The sequence below is a fragment of the Ceratotherium simum genome, chromosome 6, assembly GCF_057802395.1.
Source record: "Ceratotherium simum simum isolate JZ-2026a chromosome 6, ASM5780239v1, whole genome shotgun sequence".
NCBI classification, from domain to species: Eukaryota; Metazoa; Chordata; class Mammalia; order Perissodactyla; family Rhinocerotidae; genus Ceratotherium; species Ceratotherium simum.
This window is the reverse complement of record NC_141905.1, coordinates 53,193,655-53,219,551: the sequence shown is the minus strand read 5'-3', so window position 1 is coordinate 53,219,551 and position 25,897 is coordinate 53,193,655. Positions and strand designations below refer to the sequence as shown.

The 25,897-nt window shown below is 35.8% G+C and overlaps 1 protein-coding gene across 1 annotated transcript in view; it reads right to left on the bottom strand.

The window, feature by feature from the left end:
• Positions 1-5,657: 5,657 nt before the first annotated feature.
• The window catches only part of BTAF1 (B-TFIID TATA-box binding protein associated factor 1), a 95,551-nt gene continuing 75,311 nt past the window's right edge, over positions 5,658-25,897 (bottom strand). Inside the window, exons 27-38 of the mRNA XM_004427825.3 lie at positions 25,688-25,809; positions 25,433-25,600; positions 23,748-23,825; positions 23,496-23,625; positions 21,400-21,541; positions 21,185-21,315; positions 19,099-19,224; positions 17,415-17,567; positions 12,342-12,553; positions 10,637-10,796; positions 10,075-10,245; positions 5,658-8,263 (exon numbers count right to left, since the gene is read on the bottom strand). Of these exons, the coding sequence (XP_004427882.1) occupies positions 8,120-8,263; positions 10,075-10,245; positions 10,637-10,796; positions 12,342-12,553; positions 17,415-17,567; positions 19,099-19,224; positions 21,185-21,315; positions 21,400-21,541; positions 23,496-23,625; positions 23,748-23,825; positions 25,433-25,600; positions 25,688-25,809 (1,737 nt within the window). The 3' untranslated portion in view covers positions 5,658-8,119. The remainder of the gene's footprint in view (positions 8,264-10,074; positions 10,246-10,636; positions 10,797-12,341; positions 12,554-17,414; positions 17,568-19,098; positions 19,225-21,184; positions 21,316-21,399; positions 21,542-23,495; positions 23,626-23,747; positions 23,826-25,432; positions 25,601-25,687; positions 25,810-25,897) is intronic.

Genomic DNA, 25,897 nt, shown 5'->3' with positions numbered 1-25,897 from the left:
TGCACAACTGTATTTCCAATTCCACACTCTTGCCCCTTATAACATGGCTGTCATTCAGTTTACTTATATATAAGCTATAATCACCAAATACATTGTTGCTATTATTTTGAACAGTTATATATTAGATCAATTAAGAATAAAAACAGTAAAAGGTTTTATTTTCATTTATTCCTTTTCATGTTCTTCCTTTCTTTATCTAGATCTGAGTTTCTGACCTGTATCGTTTTCCTTCTCTCTGAAGAATTTAACACTGTATGCAGGGCAGGTCTACAGTGACAAATTTCCTCAGTTTTTGTTTGTCTGAGAAAGTCTTTATTTATCCTTCATTTTTTGACAATGATTTCACTTGATACAGAATCATAAGTTGGTGGTTTTTTTCTTTCACCACTTAAATATTTCACTCCACTCTTCTTGCTTGCATGGCTTGTAAGGAAAAATCTGGTGTCATTTTTATCATTGTTTCTTCCTTGGTAAGGTGTTTTTTTCATCTGGCTTATTCCAAAACTTTTTCTGTCTTTGGTTTCCTGCAGTTTAAATATGATATGCCTAGGTGTAGATTTTTTTGGAATTTGCTCTGCTTGCTGTTCTCTGAGCTTCCTGATCTGTGGTTTGCTTTCTGACGTTAATTTTGGAAAATCCTCAGTCATTATTACTTACAATATTTCTTTTGCTACTTTCTCTCTCTCTTTTCCTTCTGATATTCCATTACACATCTGTTACACCATTTGTAACTGTCCCTCAGTTCTTGGATATTATTGTCTTTTTCATTTTTCTTTTTCCTCTTTGCATTTCAGTTTGGGAAGTTTCTATTGACATATCTTCAAGTTCACTAACTCAATATCAAGTCTACTGATGAGCCCATCAAAGGTTTTTCATTTCAGTTAGTGTTTTTTATTTTTAGCATTTCCTTTTAATTCTTAGAGTTTCAGTCTCTTGGTTTATATTACCTATCAGTTCTTGCGTGTTATTCACTTGTTCCATTAAAGCCTGTGGCACACAAATCACACATTGTCAATTTCCAAAATAATTCCAAAATCTTTCTTTGCCATATGTAAGTCAGGTAGTGATGCTTGCTTTGTCTCCTCAGATTGTATCTTCTCTTGCCTTAGCATGTTTTGTAATTTTTTGCTGAAAGCTGGACATGATGTGTTGGGAAATAGGAGCTGAGGTAAACAGGCCTTTGTGTGGGATGTTATGTTTGTCTGGCTGTGAGTTAAGCTCTGTTTAATGTCTGCTCTAGTTGTAAGTGTTGGGGCTGCAGTTTCCTCTATGTCTTTGTTTTTGTCTCCCTTCTTGTCTTTGGGTTTCCCTAGAAACTCTCTTTAAAAAAAAAAAACAAGCCAGATTTAATAATTCACATACCATATAATTCACCCATTTTAAGTGTACAATTCAGTGGGTTTTTTTTTGTGGGGAAGATCAGCCCTGAGCTAACATCCATGCCAATCCTCCTCTTTTTTGCTGAGGAAGATTGGCCCTGGGCTAACATCTGTGCCGATCTTCCTCCACTTTATATGGGACTCCGCCACAGCATGGCCTGACAAGCAGTGCGTTGGTGCGCGCCCGGGATCTGAACCCGGGCCGCCAGCAGCGGAGTGTGTGCACTTAACTCCTACGCCACAGGACCGGCCCCTCAGTGGTTTTTAATATATTCACAGATATATGCAACCATCACCACAGTCAATTTTAGAACATTTTAATCACCTCACAAAGAAATCTGTACTCTTTACCTATCGTCCACCTATACACACTCCCAACCTTAAGCAACCACTAATTTTCTTTCTTTCTCTATAGATTTTTCTGTTCTGGATGTTTCATATGAATGGAATCATACAATACGTGGTCTTCTGTGACTGACTACTTTCACTTGGCATAACCTTTTCAAGGTTCATCCATGTTGTAGTGTGTATCAGTACTTTATTCATTTTTATGGCCAAATAATATTCCATTGTATGGATATACCACATTTTGTTTATCCATTTGTCAATTAATGGACATTTGGGTTGCTTGCATCCTTTGCCTATTATGAATAATGCTGCTATAAACATTTGTGTACAAGTTTTTGTGTGGACATGTGTTTTCATTACACTTGGGTAAATACCTAGGAATGGCATTGGTGGGTCATTGGTAAGTGTATGTTTAACTTTATAAGAAACTGCCAAACTGTTTTCCAAAGTTGCTGTACCACTTTGCATTCCAAACAGCTGTGCATGAGAGTTCCTGTTGCTCTGCATCTTCACCAGCAGTTTGTATTGTCAGTTTTTTAAATTTTGAACTATTCTCATACGTGTGTAATGGTAATGACACACCACTACACACCTATTGGAAAAGATGTTGAACATCTTTTCATGTGCTTATTTGCCTTCTGTATATCTTTGTTGGTGATGTGTCTGTTCAAACCTTTTGCTTGTCTTTAAATTGGGTTGTTTACTGATTGAGTTTTGGGAGTTCTTTATATATTCTTGATATAATCAAGAGATAAATCTTTCATCAGATACATGATTTGGAAATATTTTCTCTCACTCTGGGGCTCTTCATTATTTCTAAAGTGTCTTTCAAATACTGTTAAGTTCTTAAGTTTCTTAAAAGTACAATTTATCATTTATTCTTCTATGGATCATGCTTTTGGTATATTTAAGAAATCTTTGCCCAATTTCACAAAAATTTTTTGATGTTTTCTTCTAGAAGTTATACAGTTTTAGGTTTATCAAGTATGTCCATGATGAATTTTGAATTAAATTTTACATAAGGTATTAGGTATGTTTGGAGTTTTGTTTTTATTTTATTTTTTTAGCATATGGATAGCCACTTTTTGAAAAGATTATCCTTTCTCCATTTAATTGCCTTAGCACTTTTGTAGAAAATCAATTGACTATATAAGTGTCAGTAATATTTATAGGCAGTTACTTCTGTTCCATTGACCTATCTTTATGCCAATACTACACTTTCTTGATTTCTATATGTTTATATTAAGCTTTAAAATCTGGCTTAAATGTTAAGTCTTCCAACTGTTCCTTTTTCATAGCTGTTTTTGATTACTCTGGTTCCTTTGCCTTTCTATGTAAATTTTAGAATCAGTTCACTGATTTCTACAAAATATCCTCCTGGAATTTTGATTGGAATTGCTTTGTGTCTACAGATCAGTTTGGGAGAACTGAAATGTTAACAATATTGTTTTCAGTCCATGAACATGGCGTATCTCTCCATTTTTTAAGGTCTTTTTGATTTTTCTTATCAGCCTTTTGTAGTTACCAGTATGCAGACCTTTTACTTACTTTGTAAGACTTATACCTAAGTATTTCATAGGTTTTGGTGCTGTCATGTAAAGTATGTTTAAACATTTCAAGTTCCAATTTTTTAATGGTAGTATATAAAAATAAATACAATTGACTTTTTGAGGCAGGGTGGTGAGGAAGATTGGCCCTGAGCCAACATCTGTTGCCAATCCTCCTCTTTTTGCTGAGGAAGATTGTTGCTGAGCTAACACCTGTGCCCATCTTCCTCTACTTTATATGGGATGCTGCTGCAGCACAGCTTGATGAGTGGTGTGTAGGTCCACGCCCAGGATCCAAACCCACAAACCCCGGGCAGCCGAAGCAGAATGTGCGAACTTAACCACTATGCCCCTGGGCCAGCCCCTACAGTTGACTTTTTGTATATTGACCTTGTATCCTGGGAACCTGCTAAACTCACTTACTTCTAGTAGCTTTTTTGTAGATTCTTCAGCACTTTCTACATAGACAATTCATTGTAAATAGAAACAATTTTCTTTCTTTTCTAATCCCTATGCTTTCCTTTTTTGCCTTATTCCCCTGGGAAGGAACTCAAGTATAGCTTTGATCTATCTTTATGCCAATACTATACTCTCTTGAATAGGAGTGGAGAAAGTGGCTACCATGTATGATTTTAATTTCTTGACATTTACCAGGACTTGTATTATGGCTCAGCATATGGTCAGTTTTGGTCAAGTTCTACATAAGCTTTCAAAGAATGTATTCTGCAGTTGTTAGGTATAGCTATATATATACTATGTCAATTAAGTCATGTTTGTTAACTATATTATTAAAACAATCTATATCCTGTAGCCTTTCTTTTTTCCTAGTCTGCTTGTTCTACTGAAAGAGGTGTGTTAAAATCTCTCACTGTAACCTCGGACTTACCTGTTTCTTTTCTGTAGCTTTGTCTATTTTTGCTTTATGGATTTTAAGGTATATATCAATTTGGAGTTGTTATAACCTCCTGGTTAACTGAATCTCTTACTATGAGACAACCCTCTTGATTGCAAGTAATACTTTTGCCTTGAAGGCTACTTTTTTTGAAATTAATATAACTATACCAGCTGTTGGCTTCGATATCCTTTTTCCTCACTGGTCTTTGAGCTTCTTCCATTGTCTTTCATATTTTCTATAAGTTCATCTCTATAGCTCCTTGTAGGTGATTTTGTAAAATCAGTCTCACAGTTCTAGTTCACAAATTCTCATTTATTGGATCTTTTTCAAATTTGCCTAATTTTTAATATTGTTTTCCTTATTTTTATATCTAAGTACCTTAATCATTATTTTATGGTCTTTCAGATTATTCTATTTGCAGTTCTTAAAGAAGTAACTCTCTTATTTGCATCTGCTGACTTTTCCTCCTGGTAGTTCATTGCCTCCTGTAGATTTTGTGTGTGCATAAGCTTAATCTTAGAATCTTTCCCCCCTGGTAATCCTGTGGGACCCTATCTGAAACTGTTCCTATAAGGCAGTTTTGTATTTGCTTCTGCTAGGGTGTCACAGTTGATTTTGTCATTTTCTTGATTTGTGGTTCCTACACTTAGCATAAACTCAGACCTTAAACTTACCTGTGGTGCAGGCCTGGGATTCTGATTTCTCATAGATGACTTTGTGTTTCTGGGTTCATGGACAGTTGTCCTGGTCCTGTTTGAATCCATGAGCTCCTTGTGGCTTTATGGAGGGGATTAAGTTAGTTATAGCTCCATTTTCTCCTGTAAGCCTGAAACCAAGTCTTTTGTTCCTAAACAGAAATTAGGATCTCAGCCCCTACATTCTTCAGTAGAATTTCACTGGTTTGAGGGAATTTACCAGAGACTGGTAGGAACCCTTTCTTGAAGCAGGAGCCAGTTTTTGTCTCCTTAGAGATGGCTGACACTGATTTGTGTGAATAGCAAACATTTTCTATTAATTGGCACAAGTTTTTGCTTTATAGATTCACACTGAGTACTCTGGCATTTGATAACAGATATTCCTATAATCAATTTCACTTTAGATTCCATCAATGCCAAAGCATATTCTGGGAAGTTGAGGAGGTCTGTCTTTAACAGAAGGTATACGATTGTATTGGGGTTAAATATTTGGAACAGATGTGTGATAGAACACTTGTACTTCTATAATTTCCAGCATGCTCTATAGTTCCCCCACTTTTGTCTCTAAGTGGTCACATTCTCAGTTTCACCACAGTATTTACTTTTGAATAAGTTTGTATAACTATCCAGAAAGAATAAGGCTATATTATATTGGTTCAGTTAGTCCCAACCTCAGAGACTTTCACTCTGGTTACCATTATAATAAGCTCTTGTTGAAAGACTAGAATATTTTTTGGAGAAATGTTTGTAGATGTATACATATATATACATATAACAAAAGTTATACCCAGAACCCCAAATTTTAATATTTGTTTAGTGCTAAAAACTTAAGACTTTCTTACAGGAAACACTACTGATGACACTGATAATCTCAAACTATAGTTATTTCTAACAGTCTGAAATTTTCTATAATAAACACACAAAAAAGGGAAATAGTACAATGGATATCCATGAACTCATTACCCAGCTTAAAATATTACCAACACTCTCATGCTTGTTTTGTTTCCCATATGCACACATTTTAAAAAACATAACTACCATATCATCACGTCCATAAAATTAACAGCTATAAATGTCTTTAATATCATTCACTACTCAGTTCTGTTTTCCCCATGTACCCATTATTCTTAAGCAGTAGTACTGTGACTCTAAATGGGAGACTTAATTGAGCATACTTAGTTCTTACCTGTATGTGTTTTTGTTTATTTGGAAAGCTGGAATGTGTGATTTAATTTTGCACAACACGAAAGGTTATTTTTTAAATGTTATAGTCACACTAAGTCTTCCTCTCACCTCCAACTCTCTTTTCTTCCTCAGAAACAATCACTATTATCATTTTATTGTCTATGCTTCTAGAAATATTTTAATCTTTTAAAATTTAAACTGCCTAAACATCTGACTTCCAGCTCTGTCTGACCTTTCAAATTGGAAAAAAACTAACTTTTATGGTATGAATTCTTCTGCCCCTTCCTATCTCTTTAATGATATATTGCTCTCTACATAGTCTTAGAAAATATCAATTACTATGAGCTATGTTAAATAGCTGGCCTATAGAAATAGCAAATCAATAGTTAATAAAAAAAAAAATTCAACTCAGGGATACTGGCTCAGTTACCCATTGCTATGCTATGTACAATGGATGTTGTATATAAAGTCAAGAGTTTCCTTTTGGTCTTGTACAATTCGAATATAAATCCTAAACAATGAAGAAATAACCAACCATTTAATTAGAAAAAAGGTGTTGCACTTTTTTAGAACCTTTATATCTGAACTAATAATTTTAGTCTTTTGCTTTTTCTAGTGATCATTTCCTACAAATAACACACAGTTGCATATATTTTACAGTTTCAATCTTATTTTTATTCTGTTGTGGAATGCTAAGTTTACTGTTACAGTATGGTTGTCAAAGCTACTGAAATGTGACAAATGTCCATGTGTAAATGCTGCAGAACAGTATCATTTTAATGATTTTAAACAAAAAACTTGTTATTTTACAGCTGAGGTCTGATGGTTTTTAAACCGATGCCTATGTATATGGCCAGCCACAAACCCTGGGGATGTTTATTAACTGTACATGTATATACAAATATATCCCAAACATATATATGCACACAGGCATGTATTAATTTGTGTGAAATTTATAAAATTATATACATACACATACATGCATATCTATATACATATACCCACCCTCACCACTGAGCTCACTTTTCTAACATGTTAATCAGCTTCATGCTCAATTATTATTGCTGCCCAATATAACTACATGATTTTAGTGCCAATACCAAGCACCTTTTTGGATGCAGGATAGGTAAGATCTGTGCATATAGATATGTCTATTTATGTATGTTTGTGTATGTAAAGGAATCATTTCTCCCTTTTATGCTTCAGTCATGCATTACTACAATAAACAGTCTTTTCACCATTGGTTTTGGAATTCTAAACAGTGTAAAATCTATTTCTGGAAAACTGTATATAGTTGTTCATAGTTACAAAAAATATATTATATATATATGATTGAAACCTATTGAGTACATATGTTCTCTGAATCTGGCTATATCTTAGCCATTAGATAAATTAAAAAAAAACACCCTCTTAATAGGATGTTATGAGAGCCTTAAATAGACCACTACCTGTATTTAGAATAGTTGATATATTTTAAAAGTTGACAAAATGATGTTAAAGATTTGAAAAACACTATGCATCTGCATTAAATATATAAAGGTTTCCACCAAGGGCCTGGTTCAATTCATTGTCTAAGATTTTCATGTTCCAAGAGTGACCAATATTCGTAGTCATTATCCTTAAAATTATGGCTCATTGAGGCTTTTATACAAAAAAAGCCCTATTTTTAATCATTTATAAAAACAAGTTATACTTAAAAGAAAAAATGTACATGAACACTATAGTACTCATGGATATCATCCTGTACAAAGTGACTAGGTAAAGATAGGAGGCTCGTTCCCAGTAAGAACACCTCATGGTAGCACATGTAAACCTGGTTTGGTTCCTCTGCTCTGCAGCTATTCAGCATGTAAAATTTAAACCATTTCACATTAACATTTAAATTTAATACAGTGCAAATATTTGAGAATAACTTGTTCCCCCCAGTGAAACAAGAACCAGCGTTATGCTGAATATTCTTCAGATCTATTTACACATTGAGCTAAAAGTTCACTATAAACTTTGAAATTTGCTGAATATCAGCAGAAATGTAACTGAACTAGCAGCAATTGCATTTACAATATTTGATAGTTACTTGAGAGAATGCATAAAATTTTCCAGGCTGTACTCTGAATCATATTGCTCTTGATCCCAAAGATCACTCAGGTTTTCAAGAATTGATTTCATACTTGCTTTTCCAGAAGTAGAGGTGTCAGCTTTTTCTGCTTTGCCATCCTTAAGAAAAATTGGCAGAAAGATAAAATGAAAGATTATTAACTTCAAAAATTATATTTTCCTGTAATATATTACACTTATTTCTAACACTGTACTTATTCAACAGAGTTAGGGGCCAGCCCCATGGCATAGCGGTTAAGTGCTCGCGCTCCACTGCTGGCGGCCCAGGTTTGGATCCCGGGCACGCACGGATGCATCGCTTGTCAGGCCATGCTGTGGCGGCGTCCCATGTAAAATAGAGGAAGATGGGCATGGATGTTAGCCCAGGGCCAGTCTTCCTCAGCAAAAAGAGGAGGATTGGCATGGATGTTAGCTCAGGGCTGATCTTCCTCACATAAAAAAAACAAAAAACCAGTTAAACACTTCAAGTGATGGGGAAGTTCATGATCTCATAAGATAGCCTATTCTACTTTCCCACAGCTCTAATAATTTTATCTGTCATTTTAAGCTTTTTATTTGGGAAGAATTTCAAGATTAATAAGAACATTACAAAGAACTTATTGTTCACTGTGTCAACAGTGGCTTGGTCATTCTCTCCCCTATATATATACATATGTGTATATGTATATGTATTAGTCAAATATATAATTATCAGCTTTTTCCCAAAACCATTTGAGAGTAAGTTGTAGACATTGTGCCCCTTTATCCCTAGATAGGAATCAGCAATGTAGTCCCAAGAACAAAGACCTTCTCTTGAATAACCCAAGTACAAAGATCAAAATAAGGAAGTTTAATACTGATACATTAAAATGATCTAATTATATAGTCCACATTCAAATTTTGCCAGTTGTCCCAATAGAATCCTTTGTTTCCCTGCAACATCCTCCTGAGCCCAGTTCTGCTCAGTGAAAGTCACCCATAAGAATATTCTTTCAAACAGAATAAAAGCTATTTGAAGACAGCAATCCATGTTTCTTTGAGCCTTCTTTTTTCTAGGTTACACATATCTTGTTCTTTCAACCTTTCCTTATATGACATGATTGAAGAACCTTCCTCCATTCTGGTCATCTTTTGGGGACTTACTAATTCATTACTGTTTAAAATGCAGTGCCCAGAACCAGACATGATATTCTAAATGTGGCTTTACACACAGAGTACAGTGGAACTACTTTCTTTCAGATTTGGACATTACAATTCTGTTATTACAGGCAGTTTAATTACATAATATAAGGCCATTTCTCACCAAAACTTCTGGTGAGTATACAGCTGATTTTCTGAACCTATACAGGACTTTAAATCAAACCCTATTAGTTTTACATTATTAGACTGACCAATATTTTCAGCTGGTGTATCCTTTGATTATGGATTGTTATCTGATGTACTAGTTCCATTATCCACAATAACAATAATGGCTACTATTTATTGAGAATCTATACTAGGTACCCTAAGTGCTTACATATATTATTTCATTTTATCTTCACAACCACATAGTAATACAGGCATTGTTATCCTTCCCCGGGCGTAGATGCTCAGAGAAGCTATTTTGCCTAGGGTCACCAGTTAATAGGAGGCAGGGCAAGAAATGCAGACCTAGGTCTAGCCGACTCTGAGTGATAGCTGTCTTTTAGCAAGAAAGGACTAAGGAAAGAAACCTTGGGGCAAGACACTGGAGACATCAATCAGAAAGTTAAACTTCAAACATCATCTAGTATCCTGGAGAGTTTTATCTGGACATCAAAAATTCCCTCAGAGGGTTGTCTAGTTGATACTAAAGTGAATTCCTTTTACTGCTCCCTTTAATACCTTCACCAAGGAGTCCCAGTCTGTGAATGCACGCATTAAAGATAGAGCAAATCGTATAAGTTCTTTACCTTATCAAGAGTAAACAGATCGAGAAGTTGATCTGTCCCCATACTCTGCAAACTAGAATTCTCTTGGCTAATAACAGTATTCGCTATGTTCATCTTGAATTTCTGTAAACCCATTATTTTCTCTTCCAATGTTCCTCTGGTTATCAATCGGTACACGTTAACCACACGTTTCTGAATGAGAAAAACAAGTTTAAGCAACTGTAGCACACAAATAAATACTGATAAGCTTTGAGGTTCACCAAGTCAGGTGGCTTATATACTTGTACTAAGTACTTAGGTACTATCTAATTAGGATTGGGCTTGCTTTATTTATCTGGCTCCCTGAGCTTAAAATGTTTGTAGAGAATCATAGAATATTCCGAATGGACAGTGTCCCAGGTTTTCTTAGCCCCAGTACCTCATTTAATGCATGAGTAAGTCATGCTGCAGAATTAGGGGACTTGCTTAAGGTCACAACACTTACTAACATCAGAGTTGGAACTTAAACCAAAGCTTTCTGTCTTTTTGGGGGGAGTATTTTTCCCAGTGAACAGGTTAACACCTGTGAGTGGTGACTTTTTACCTGCCCAATGCGATGGGCTCGGTCCATGGCTTGTAAATCACGCATGGGATTCCAGTCGTGCTCCACAAATACCACTGTGTCTGCGCCTGTTAGGTTAAGCCCCAGGCCACCAACGTGAGTTGTAAGTAAGAGAACATCTATGGATGGATCATTATTAAACCTAAAAGTATAGATATTAAAAAATTAGTACGTTTCTTTCTAAGGTTCCTATAACAGAAACTGTTTAATAAATTTTAAGCAGTTTAATAAACTGTTTAATAGCACAAATGAAAACACTGCTTTAAAAATCCATGATATGGACATTTCTGTGACTACCTGAGATGAAACTATCTCCTTTTAATATACATAATATCTTTAGTAGTCGAAAGAATGTGTTCTAGAACATGTCAGAAATTTCATATACAAAAATAAGTCCAATTAGGTTGTATTTTAGGATATCAGATCAAGACTAAGTTGCAAAAAAAAATCAGATAAAGACTAACTGAGAATTTTTTAAAAATATCCATTTTGTAGTTGTAATGATTAAATTAGAAAATAAAATTGAAAACACTTAGCTGACTGCTTTTTATATTCCATGTGCTTGGTAATTTTAAAAGAATAATTCTCACTTGCTCTCATTCTTTAATCTCTTAAATTTTTAATTTATTATTTTTATTTTCTGTATAGCTTTTATTTGTAACGAATTATATCAATTACCTTTTTTAACTTATATATTGTTAATTAAACACTAACTATAATTAAGACAAAACCCAACTATGAACCTTTAACATATGGAAACAGAAGAGGAAAGTGGAGGAAAAGGCTAGATCAGTCAGGGAAGGTAGAGGATGAGGGTGTTGAGGGTTGCTACTATTATACTAATTCTAGAAGATACTGACAAAGGACTTCTAGTAGCTTCTAGGAAAAAAACTAACATTATTACCAAGCTACCATTTATTACATTCTCACTATGAGTCAAGCAATGGGCTTTGTAGTTTATATGCATTATGTTATTTGTTACAATAGCTCTAAAAGGCTATTAGCATTGTCCTTATTTTAGAGAGACTCAGGCTATGTGGATGATAAACAGGCCCAAGAGAATGCTCTCTAAGTAGTAGAGTCAGGAGTCAAATTTGAGTCTGTCTGCCTCCAAAGCCCCTTCATGTGTCTCTAACTGTATTGGGCCTAACAGTCTCCTACGGATGCTTGTTAAAAATGCTTACTCTTGAAGTCAGCAGGTCTGGGACAGAACCTAGGAATCTGAATTTTAAAAAGCCAACCCGAGATTTCTAAACCAGAGGGTGCAGACCACTCTTAAGCAACACTACCCTCACCAATTCTGCTTCCTAGCTGGGCCAGCTTCAATTCGTTCTCAGCAGAGACATAGGGATCAGGATAGAGATCTTAGCTAAGCTACTTGTTTGCTTCCTCCCACCCCAACCCCCCAAAAAGGTGAGGGGAAAGTAGTTATCTATTTTTTGTTGATGCCTTAAATTTCTTTCATGCCCTTCAGAGTGCTTTCCTAATTCAGTCACATTTTTTTTCTACTATTCAATTATATTTCTGTGGTTCTATATTTTAACAAGGGTTTAGTTGGGTTGAATTATAATAATAAAACATATATGCAGATATTTAGCCAAAGAAAATATTTCATAAGGCAAACTTCTATCTAAGTAATAATACACTGACTACAGCTTGACTTATAACAGTTTTAGAAGCCACTTACCGTGAAACAATGGAATGCCTCTGACCGGGAGGTATGCTGCCATCTAATCTCAAATAAGTGACAGAGGGTAAGTGAGGTTTGAGAAGATCATGTTCTACTATATCAAGCATGCTTTTAAGCTGACAGAAGATCAGTATCCTGTGCTGGGCCACAACAGACTCTGTGCCACTCTCTGAAGTGCTGCCATTTCCCAAACCACAGTCCAACAGCAACTTGAAAAAAGAATCAGTTGTTATACCGGTGTTCAATAAAAGTAGGCAACCAATCTCACTGTGATAAATATTTATCTTTGCGGTGAGAAAAGGATAAACTTACCTAAACCTGGAAAGCAGATTAGCATTTTGGCTGTAATCTGTCACCCTATAGCATCTGGAACTAGTTTTTGAGGTGCTCAGGCTTAGAATTTCCTGGTCACCTCTTCAAAAGGGTCTCTAACCGGCCTTTCTCTCCTCTCCTTAGTTCCTTAAGGCTCACTAGAACCTCAATAGATGTTTATTGAAAGTAATGACAATGAAGACACCCAGGCAAAATGGTTCGTGAAGGGTTATGAGAGACTACGGTATGAAGAAAACATAATAAAGCAGCTAAATTTGGCAGAAGTCAAAATTACAAAAGAGAAAGAAGAACCAAAAGCAGCATCTAGCTAGATCTCTTGGATTCCTGAGCTTACTACTACATCTGTAGACCAAGATCTTTAATAGCAAGAACCACATTGCTATAGATCTTTTGTATTTCCTGCTATTTAAGTGGTTCAGTGCCTGGCACGCAGCAGGTACAATAAATAAATGAGTGAACAAAATCCAAGAGAATCATTTTTAGATCAGTTTGGGAAACTAATGTACCCAGTAGTAATCTTCTTCATCCCTAGGATCTTAGATACTAAATTCTGCTCAAAATGTAAGACCTTAATGCAGGATGCTTTCTCTTTTCTACTCATGAAAGTTACTTAGAAAACCAAAAGCTCAGATGGGAAAGATAACCAAAAGGCCACCCAGACAAACTCCAAATTCAATGTAAAACTCTCAGGGTATTGTGCAGAAAAAAAGTTAACACAGTAGGTCTGAACTGCTTTTCTTATAAAGTCCTGCTTGGCTGAAAGAAGTCTAGGAAATTGGATTTTGGGAGTCTTCCCATCATTCTCTAACTGATAAGGGTGGCTTACTGTGCTTAAATTGTTGTGCAAACAATATGATTTATGCTGAGAGCTGCTTTCTTTCTGAGAGTCCAGAATTTTGGTATGTACTAGGCAGAGGGAGTCTATGTGATCAGACTCAATAAAAACTTTGGGCATTGAGTCTATAATGAGCTTCCCTGGTAGATAACATTTCACTAGTGTTGTCATAACTTGATGCTGGGGGAAGAACAAATGTTCTTTCTCTTCTACCCAACTGCCCTTAAATTTTAAATTTTTATTAGATTGCCCTAGGTGTTTTCCCCTCTTTGAGAGTAGAGTAGGCATTTAGTGTACTACCAAGGAATGTCTCCAAGTGGAATAAAGAAATTTGATAAATGTAACTATCTCTACCATTTGCCCCTAATCTGTAATCAGATTACTAACCAAGCTAAATTTCTTTTTAAAAATCCTCTCTAGGGTGTTTTATGAGAGTATGACTGTGTGGGATCTACTGTGTGGTACCCAGTATAAAGAATGTGATATCATCAGTGGGATATTCTACATGGCTGCTATAAAATAGGAGTTCTGGAGACAGAATTTATCAGAATGTCCGTGTCATGCACATTGAATTATCTCAGTCCCTTGTGCAGCAATATCACAAACTTTCCAGATAACTAGTCATATTAAGAACATTCAACTAAGACTTCTTCTCCAAGTCCACACTTATCAGACAATCTTCCTAATATAATCTTCTTTCAGTGTGGCTATCCTGCTGGGTTGTATGGACAGATCATATGATGTAAGTATTCTTGTGCGGCAGCAGAACTGGCCTTCTGGTTTTCCCAATCATCTCTGATAACCTGAGTCTGCCCTGAGAGAGTGATGACCACCAAGTAGCCTTACAAAATCTAGTTTGTGGCCTTGAAAAGTTGATTACTAAACTCTAGAAAATGGTCACCCAAGGTCACCTGATACGGGTGTCTGAGAGGCCAGCTGCCTCTCCAGAGAGCAATTTAATTTCATTTTGCCCTAACTTCAGCAGAGGCTAAATTACCCTAGGTTTTTCAAGTTTTTCCTCATATAAAATGGTTTCTAGATTATTTTGATCTTCCATTTAGTGCCCAAAACTATAAATGATATTCAAAATTTGGTCTGACTGGTATAAAATACAGTGAAACTATGATGCCCTCATTTTGGCCATTACACTGTTATTAATCCCACCTAAGATCATATTAGATTTACTGGCAACTAATTCATCTAGTAGGTTTATAGTGAACTTGCCATCAAATCAAACTCAACTTTACCCTGTATGAAATGTTTCCCAAGTCTGATAGAATCTATATTTACCTAAGTGTTTTCTTTTAAAATTGACTCTGCTTATCTCCATTAAATTTCACTTAGAGTTTCAGTTCTTCATTCCAGTTTCCTGAAATTTTAAAATTCTGGTTCTGGCAATATTAAATACTTCTGGTACTATTACTTGCTGATAAACCTGTTTCTATATTTCTAGTGCCAGATTTTTAAAAAGCAAGTAAGACCTCTCCCCTATTTCAGAGAGTACATATTTTAGAGGAAAGGGAGGGAGGGGAGGAGAGGAAAGGTGAGGTGGGGAGGAAGGAAGGAACGGAGGAAAGAAAGAAGGAAAGAGGAAAGGTTAGGTAGGTTCTCTTTGAGACAGAACCTTTACTCTGAATGGCTGAAAAGAACTGAGAAAATGGAAAAGAATGGTTCTAGAAAAGCCCTCCATGAGTATGGCCAGAAACAATCTGGGCCTAAGTTGCAGAGTTCTAAAGCATCTGAATTCCAAACACTTCAGGGTGATAAAGCACTCTAAAATAAGAGATCAGTTCAAGTAATAATGGCAGGAAAAAAATAATGTACCAAAAGATAAACTAAAAAATAATTTAAAGCGTGCAGTATAATTAAAATGTGGATGAAATTCAATTTTTACTTGAAAATAGATCTAATTAGCTGATTCCTGGAGTAAGTATATCTTACAGCTTTATCTAATGTATCAGCTATGTTAAGAAAATAATGAACATTTTATATACAAAGTTTGGTCAATGAAATTTAGGCCAGAGTAACTACAGAAAGCTAAAACAATTACTAAAGTCCAGATTTTACTGTAAGATATTAATTTTTAAGACTAGTTAGAACTAAATGATATTAGCATTAACATTTTGGTGCTTGAAATCAGTTCTTTTAATTTAACCTTTTGAAACCTTAGAATTTTTTAAAATTCCATTTTTAAAAGCTATACCAAGAGAGTGACATGAGCAAAATGGCAGAGTAGGCAGCTCCCAGTAAAATAAACTCAAAGAGTTCCACAATGACACACATTATAATCAAACAATTGAAAGACAGAGAGAGAATCTTGAAGGCAGCAAGAGAAAAGTGATTCATCATGTAAAAGGTATCCTCAGTAAGATTAACACCTGATTTCTTATCAGAAATGACAGAAGACATTACGGAGAAAGTGAAAAGAATCTACAGAATGGGAGAAAGTATTTGCAAATCATATATCTGATAAGGGCTTAATATCTGGAATGTAAAAGAACTCCTAAAACTCAACCAAAAAACAAACAATCCAATTAAAAAATGGTCAAAGGGCATAAATAGGCATTTCTCCAAAGAAGATATACAAATGTCCAATAAGCACATGAAAAGATGCTCAGCATCATTAGTCATTAGGGACAGCACATCAAATCAACAATGAGATAATGATGTACACCAAAATTTACATAATGTTAAAAACCAAGGTTACCTCAAAAAAAATTTTTTTTAAATAAAAAAAATAAAAATACTGGGCCAGCCCTGTGGCTTAGTGGCTAAGTGCGTGCGCTCCGCTGCCAGCGGCCCGGGTTCGGATCCCGGGCGCACACCGACGCACCGCTTGTCAGGCTATGCTGTGGCAGCGTCCCATATAAAGCGGAGGAAGATAGGCATAGATGTTAGCCCAGTGCCACTCTTCCTCAGCAAAAAGAGGAGAATTAGCACGGATGTTAGCTCAGGGCTGATCTTCCTCACACACGCACACAAAAACACTGTCCCATTAAAAACAACAACAACACAAAACAATGAGATACCACTTCATACCTACTGGGATGGCTATAATTTAAAAAAAAAAAAAAAGGAAAATAAGTGTTGGCAAGGATGTGGAGAAATTGGAACACTGGCACACTGCTGAGGGGAATGTAAGTGGTGCAGCCAACTGTGGAAAACAGTTTGGCGGTTCCTGAAAAAGTTAAACATAGAATTGCTGTATGATCCAGCAATTCCACTCCTAGGTCTATATCCAAAAGAAATGAAAAGAGGGACTCAAACAGATACTTATAAGCAAATGTTCACTGCAGCATTATTCACAATAGCCACAAGGTAGGAACAACCCAAGTGTCTATCAACACGTGACTGGATAAACAAAATGTGGTATATACATCATTACCATAATAATGATGGAATATTATTCAGTCATAAAAATGAATGAAGTACTGATGCATGCTACAACATGAATGAACCTTGAAAATAAGTGAGTCACAAAAGGACAAATATTGTATGATTCCACTTCCATGAAATATTTAGAACAGGCAAATTCAGACAGAAAGTAGATAAGAGGGTACCAGGGGTTGGGGGAAAGGAGAATGGGAAGTTTTTGCTTAATGAATACAGAGTTTCTGTTTGGGTGATGGAAAAATTTTAGAAATAAATAATGGTGATGGTCACACAACATTACAAATGTAATTAATGACACAGAATTGTACACTTAAACATCATTAAAATGGCATACATTAGGCGATATATATTTTACCACAATTTTTAAAAAAGCTATACCAAAAATTTTACCAAATTAAAAAATAAAAGAAGTAGTAAATATATCAGTAATCTTTTGAAAAAGCAAATTTACCTAGTGTTACAGGTCTAGAATGCACAACACTCATTTAACACTTAAAAGACCTACTTACTTGTTTCAAAGCTGAGAGTTTAGGGGCATGCTGAATATCATGAAGAGAAGAATTCTGAACTGCCAGTTTTTCAGTAGTACTCTTGAACTCTGGATGTTGAGGTGTTAAGACTAATGCTGGATGGTTGCACAGTTTACGTAAGTACTGTAATGCCTTTAAGGGGTAAAAAAAGGTATATACAAGTCCACTTCACATGCCAAAAATGTTTCTATGTCAGTATCTTTTCCTATGCTATTCCATCTGTACAGAATGCCTTTCTTCCTCTTGTCGCTACTCCTACTCAGTCTTCAAGAACCAGTTCAAATATCTCGTGTGATTCCTTCATCTGTGCTTCTTGTGCAGTTTGTATTTATTTTTGAGAGCATTTATAACTTGTATAAATTGTACTGTTTATGTCTGTTTCCCCCACTAGAAAATGAGCTTCTTACTCATTAGCTTCTATAGCTAACCCTTTCCCACTCCAAGTGCCTGATAATGCTTACAGATGCTTCTAGAACCAGGCATCATTTCCTAAAGAAGGGTTTCTCAAACTTTAGTGGGTGTAAAAATTTCTTGAGGACCATATAAGTCTGTAAGTCTCTCCCCTCTATACAGTATTCTGATTCTGTAGGTCTGGTATGGGGGAGGGAAAAGTGGAGCTAGGTAGTTATTTCAAGTGGTTGTGTTTGAGAATCACCACCTTATAGGATTTCTTTTTTCTTTTCTCTGATTCAGCCACACTGTTTCTCTTTTGCCTTTTACTTGGCTTATGATTTGGGTCTCACCCTTGGCACAGTAAGCTCCACTGACAAGGCTCAAGAGACTGCTGGGCACTCAGAAACTGTGGGAGAGGTATAAGCCTTCACAGCCACCTTTTCCCTTTTCTATCTTTAAAAATACTACCGTATTTACTTTATTGGTGGCAAGGGGTTTGGGAGGTTTTCTATGCTGATTATTTCAAAAGGGAAAGAAAAAAGTTGAGTTAACACTTTCTATCTCTTTTTTGTTTGCTATTCCCTCAAGTACATGAGGCATCATCTAACTCAGGACTTCTCTACTTTTGGTATCTTCTGGCTGGAATTGCTTCCCCCTACCTATCTGCATGCCTCAGTCCTCCTCCAGATCTCTGTTCAAATGTCACCTTCTCAGTCAGGCCACCCCTGATCCCTCTATTAAAAACCAAAACTACCCTGACTCTTTTACTATATAACCCCATACTCTGCTTTTTCTCTTACATAATACGTATTTTACTTACTTACTCATTTTTCATCTCTACAAGGGAAGAAGTCTGTTTTGTCCACTGTTTTAATTAACCACTGAGCTTAGAAAAATTACTGCCTTGTGGTAGGAGTTCTAATATTTTTTTTAATGGAAAGCAAAAGATTCTCTGTTCTAAAACTCTTCTTTTCATGTAATGTACAAATGTATATTGCATTTTGTACATTTAATATTTAATTACTTGATGTACACCTGAAAGTTTTACAATGTTATAAACCAATGTTACTGCAATAAACAAAAAATTAAAAAAAAAATTTAATTACTAATTATGAATATGAAAATAATTTGGTACTTTTACCTATTTTCAAGAATGTATACACAACATTGAATAAATTTAAATAAAATCATATTTCAGTGTTCCACGTAAAAAGTGCTGCATTGAAGAACATTCTTCAACAACATTTAAGAAGTGGACTGTAATCTATACCTGGAATACATGGCCTGTAGCTTTAAGCTTTGGTTTTTCAGTTTCTTCAGAAAGTGCAGCTGAAGAAACTGTTTCATCAACATCACACTTGGCGCGAGACTTAGCAAAATCCTCATAGAGCTGAACCTGTAAAAGTGCCCCCATGAATACAGTAAGTATATTTATTTTCAATTATTCAAAACCTAAATGCAAAGGCCAATAAGAGCAGCAATTTAAATCAGCCCTTATTAAAGAAAATAAATTCTGATTCACCACTTCACCAGTGATTAGATTATCCACTGCATCTTGGTGAATTCTTTTAAAATCACATTTAGAAAACAAGTATAACACATTATGTTTGGTGCCAAAAACTAGATTCAATTTTTCCACTCTTTTCAGGAAGATAAATACATTATCAATAAAAGAGAACTTGAACTCTTACAAGAAAATCAAACAAATCTTCCTTAAGTGAAGTGGTGAAGACCCTATGGGTACATTCTATAGGTACCTAAGATAGAGACCAAGTTGTAAAAGAATAGTACTGCTGCCTAAAAGGGGAACTCACATCAAGTTTTTTTAAAATTTTTATTTATTTATTTATTTTGCTGAGAAAGATTTGCTCTGAGCTAACATCTGTTGCCAATCTTCCTCTTTTTCTTTTTTCTCCCCAAAGCCTCAGTACATAGTTGTATATCCCAGTTGTAGGTCCTTCTAGTTCTTCTACGTGGGATGCCGCCTCAGCATGGCTTGATGAGCAGTGAGTAGGTCCGTACCCAGGATCCAAACCAGCGAACCCCAGGCCGCTGAAGCAGAACATGCGAACCTAACTGGGCTGGCCCCTCACATCAAGTTTAAAGCATTACACTGGGGTCTGGGTTTCTGCCTTGTACATGCTAAAATAATGTGAAAGGGAAGAAAATCTAGAGTGCTAAAGAACAGAAATCAGAGAATAAAAACCTGTGGATGCCAAATGTCACTTCCTTCCCCAGCTCCCTTCCTCCAGACTACTTAAATGTGTTCTATGCTGTTATAATACCACCACCAGTCTATCACCACAGATTTTTTTCATATGGCACTTTTCTATATTGTACTTTCTTTAAAAAGTCTTCATCTCATTACCTTTAAAATATTCCTTTCAAGAAATATTAATCCAATTTTTACAAATGAGGAATGAAGGCCCAAAGAGATGAGGTAGATCATATAAATAAACACAGAGCTCTTAGCATCTAGATTAATGTCCTACCCACTAAACTCAAGTTGTATAGATAAATGCTGACTAATAGGTTAACTATCTAAACACTGGAGGGGAAAGAAGGTGAGTTTCTGGTTGTGTCTGTATAACTTTTATTCATTTGACCATACTAAATCAACTCATAATACTAAAATAGATTGACATATACTCACCTAGAACATAAAGTAAATACTCAAATAGACAATTCTGATTATAGGCCATGTCTTACTGAGACAAGGGAGTTTTCCCTTACAAAATACTACACAAGGAAAGGCATACAGTAAGTTCCCCTGATAATGTTCTCTATGTACAAAATCAGAACTGTACAGAAGTCAAACCTTATTTCAAAAATTTATTGGCAATGCAATAATACTTTAAAAGGGATAAGGTTCCACTTCCCAAGGTTTGAAACTCAGCCCTGATGTATATTAGCTATGTAACCTTGAGCAAGTTACTTAACATTTTCTGAGCTTCACTTTCCTTATTTGCAAAAATGGGGATTGACAATACCTATAATGCTGTTGTGAGGATATGACATTATAGGCAGATTTCTGGCCCTTATAAACATTTGCTTATTTCTTCATCAATTTAACCCTGCAACTTTTTAAATTAACTAGACATATAAGAAAGCAACTATGATACTGGATTTTGTTTTAATGCTCTATTCAAAATGCACATATCCAAATAGATTCATTTAGGTCTTATCTACATCTGTTTGAAAAAGAATATTCCTAAAGTCTAGAGAAGTAGAAGCTAGATTAGAGTGATAAAACCAAAGACTAATCCCCTTTATTCAATATTTTTGTGGCTTATTCAAAACATTCTACTAATAAACATACTACCAACAACCACAAACAAAATCGCCAGATTCCTAACCTGGAGAGGACTAAGAGTACAATAATAGTCTTGAATAATTTTGGGTGGAAGATCCTGCAAAACATCTTCTTTCATTCTTCTCAAAAGAAACGGCAGGACTTGGCGATGCAGTGCATCCATCGCAAGAACACCTGTTAATAAGAGAAAATAGCTTCAAAAAAGTTAGGAATAAATTATATTCACTTAGACTATATAATTATATCTCTTTTTCATACCTGCTTCTTGTTCTCGACTGGAACTTCGAGCATCCCTACTTGCTAATATAGGTTTACCATATCGAGCAGCAAACTGGCGTTCAGTGCCCAAAAATCCTGGCATGAGGAAATCAAATAATGACCACAGCTCCAAAACGTTGTTCTGAATATAAGAAAGGAAAACTAGTTATATATGATACTGGGATTATTTCCTTATACTTAAAAAATGGAACATTAATGAAAGCCCATTATGATGACATAGATGAGACCTTATCAATACATTTTTAGGTATATGGCATAAGTCTATATTTTAAATGTGTAAAATTCAAGTCAGCATCCTTGGAGAAAATACTCTATCCTATTTGGAGGAAATTTTCAAGTCTCTTCCACCAGAATAAGCCTTGGTCCATACTATTTAAATCCCACTGGTGGCATTACAAGTAGTAAATAGAAGAGCAGGATGAATATGTTTCTGATTCTTTTAACTCTGACACTCAAATTAACAGCAAGATTTAAAGAATTTGGCCAACATCAGCATTCTTTAACAAAGAAAAACTCAGAAGAGTTTGGTTATAGGTCAAGTCTACCCAGTATTTATGGGCCATGAGGAACAGGCACAGGTTCTTTCATGAAAAAAAAAGAAATCAGCACTTTTTCATTTTGGATGCTTTCCCAATATGTGTGGATACTAAGGTACCATCCCACCACCCCTTTAGCCCTTCCAGAACCCCTCCTCACCCTGCTGGGCTACCCTCCCGTATAGACACCCTTTTAATCCCACTTAGGCTATGCCCCCCGACTCTGGGCTAATCTGGCTCTTTGGTGCAGAAACCCAGTTTACAGCTTCAGAACTAAATTATTCAGGTGGGGAAGGCGGAAAGAAAGGGGGCCTTTAAGCAAATGAACAAAAATATTTAAAAAACCTTCTTTTGTTGTGAAAGCAATAACCTATTTAAAAATACTGTGAAGTTTCCATATAAGTTTAAACTGAAGCAAAACAAATCTTGATAATTCAAGTCTAAAGAGTCTTTTTTCCCTTTTATGTATTTATTTTATTTTTGGTGAGGAAGATCAGCCCTGAGCTAACATCCAATGCCAATCCTCCTTTCTTTTTCGCTGAGGAAGATTGGCCCTGGGCTAACATCCGTGCCCATCTTCCTCTACTTTATATGTGGGACGCCTGCCACAGCATGGCTTGACAAGTGGTACATCAATGCGTGCCCGGGGATCTGAACCTGTGAACCCTGGGCCACCAAAGCAGAGCACGCGCACTTAACCGCTGTGCCACCGGGCTGGGCCCCTCTTTTTTCCCTTTTAAATGTACTTTTTCTTACTTCTATTAAATTTTTAAATGCTTGTAATTAAGTTATCTCTTATGGTTATTAAAATCTGTAGTGTTCACTTAATGGATAAAACCCTAAAACTTATAATAATCAGTCCATTACCAAAAATAAATTTAAAAGAAAAGTAACAAATACATAAAGGACCATCAATTATTTTAGAGTCAGAAGGAATCTCAGAGATCACTTGGTATTTACCCTCTCGCTAACTGGAGAATGATAGAGGGTATCTTCCCATCAGAGTTGGCTATCCACGCTAGGTGTGAACATTTGCAATCAATTCCTCTGGAAGATAACAGAATCTCTCAAAAGTATCAGAAGACACAGACATACTCACCCGTTTCCTTCCTTTTCGAAGATTAACTTCTGCAATCTCTTCCCTTCAACTGCCTCCTAACCTCAGGTATTCACATCTCCACTATATGATGACTCACCTCTGAATCAACTCTAGCTTTTCAATGTTAAGTCAGATTGTAGTATAATACTGGAGAGGGAGAATCGCCAGTGTGGTAAAGAGTCTAATGTCTCCCATACTTCGGACACAAGAGTTCTATTTACATAGCCTAAAATTACATTTTAAATACGATTTTTAAAAGCTGGTTTGCTCAGATACTGCTACATGCCAAAGGAACCATTATAACAGCAAGATAATTACAGGAAATTATCATTCCTATAAACTAAAAAAAAAAACAAAAAAACAACCTCTTCTTTAATTCACTGCCCAATGCCAGCCCTTCTCTCCACATGGCAAATATTAAGAAAAAAGTAAATAATTACCTGGATTGGTGTTCCAGAAAGAATAATCCTGTAATTAGCAGTCAGTTGTTTTACTGCTTTTGACAATTTTGTTTTTCCATTTTTGATGACATGGCCTTCATCAAGAATACAGTAGTTAAATTTAATATTTCTAAGGGAGAATAAACAAAAAAGTTTAGCATCTTTTACTGTATGTCAGGAACTATATGAAGAGTCTCTGAGGCAGGAAAATATTGAGTCTCATCACATTTGATACTAAGTTTTAATTCTTACCTAAAGAAATCTATGTCATTCCTCACGACATCATATGAAGCCACTATCAGATTGTGTCTTTTTACTTGATGCTGTAACCTGTATTTAAAAATAAGATTAGGAAACAGGGAATCTGCAAAGTTTGTAGTATAATTTCAAAGGAGAAACTACAGCTACCATTGTATAAGGTGCTTTCAATCTGCCTACAAAGCCCATCATTCCCTCTGCTTACTCTACATCCATGACTCTGCTACTTGAAGGCCATTCTACTTATGACTTGGCCTTGTTGACTTTAACTCAGTCTGATTAGAAAGAGATAGGTACCTAACTCAAAATGCGGTGGACATTTTAACTTTATTTGCCAACAACTCTTCCTCGGAGGCACTATTCCTTCACTACTCCATGTTGTGCTGGGGGGCACAGGGGCAGCTATCAATCACATCTCCCCAAAATCACCACAGAGAAGCATTTGAATCAGGTTGAGTCACTCACAATATTTTATCCCTTGACTACAAAGGCTGGTTTGGAGCACAACCCAAACAAGGCCAGTAAGTCATCTCCGTATTGATATATTCATGATGAGAGAGAGATCTCTGTTTACTGTAGTTGCCAAGCTAGGAGAATGTGGGTCTAAGACTGCCCATGGTCATCTTATCCACCAATTTTAGACTGAAATCCAGCAGAGACCAATAGAACAAGTTATTCATGGGGAAAAAGAGCAAATGAGAGCAATCTAGATGTGCCTGAAGCAAGAATTTATCCCTGAAATTCTCAATTTAGTGAATTAATGAATTTCCTGTTCGCTTAAGCTAGTTTGGGTTGTGTTTCTATCACCTGTAAATGAATGAATTCTAACAGACACTACAGTAAATTCCTAAGGAGTGCAAGCTATTGAACTGCCTGTGTTCAAATCTTCATTCTGCCAGTTTAATTAGCTGAGTGACCTTGGATCCAGGCCACATGTGTCAGACTCCTCATCTGCAAATTGGGAATAATAGTACCCACACCTCATACGGTGATTGTGAGAATATGCAATACACAATTTTACATAAATGTAAAACTGCTTAGAATAATGCCTGGCCAGTAAGTGCTCAATATATGTTAGCTATTATTGATACAGAAGGGCAGCAAATCTATGGACTAATCAGCAACCTATGACTTCAATGCTTTAAAAGATACACTGAAATCAACGAGACTGCACTCTTCAGAATTTGTATTTAGGAACATAAGAGATGTACTAGTTAACACAGAAAGGGTAAAGCTAATAGAACTCTAGTGTTGCTATGGTATCAGGGCAGCTAGAGCAGCCACTGTGGACCAAAATCATTTTGGGGAAAGAAAAGAAGGAAGAGGGAGCTCTTAGAGAAAGTGAGTAGAAAATGAAAATAGAACAGAAGCACCTAGGAGATGCTATGGTCACAAGGGTCCCAAGAAGAGCATAGAGAATCGTTTTGGTTCATTATAGTTTCCTAGCTCCAATACTTAGATAGCCCAATTGATTGTTAACAATGGCTTAATCCTTGAATTTTGATGAGTCTCAATCATCAAAGATAATTATATCTTTACAATGTACACTCACCTTTCTAAAACAAGTTTCTATGTCTGACAACCAAAAAAACTAACTAGAATTTATTTTTAATAAATTTTAATTCTTCCAAACTACTTAAAGCAAAAGATCAAACATTTTTTGGTTGTATAGATCTTACCTTATTCTTTCAGTAGGAGGTCCAGTATAGTGCAATGGATTGAGATATTCTCTGGAGCAAAATTTACCTACTTCATCCACCCAATGCCCTGTTAATGTTGGTGGACACACCACCAAGGAAGGAAGTGGCATACATTCTGCCAATTTTGATCTTGCATATTCCTGGGCCCTTTACAGCAAAACACAATAAATTAACCAGCTTATTTACATTTCTCAGCATCTGGAAGCCTTCTTTTAAAGTAACATTTTAAATTACCTGTGACAATGATCTCCTGCTAGAATGCAGATGGACTGTAAAGTTTTTCCTAAACCCATGTCATCACACAAAATTCCATGAAGTTTATACTTATTAAGAAAAGCTAACCAGTTCACACCATCCTGAAAGGTTGGGAAAAAGAGAAAAATTATAAATGTGAACGGGTCATAAAAATTTTTTTCTTGTAAAAAACATGTTTGCACAGATCAA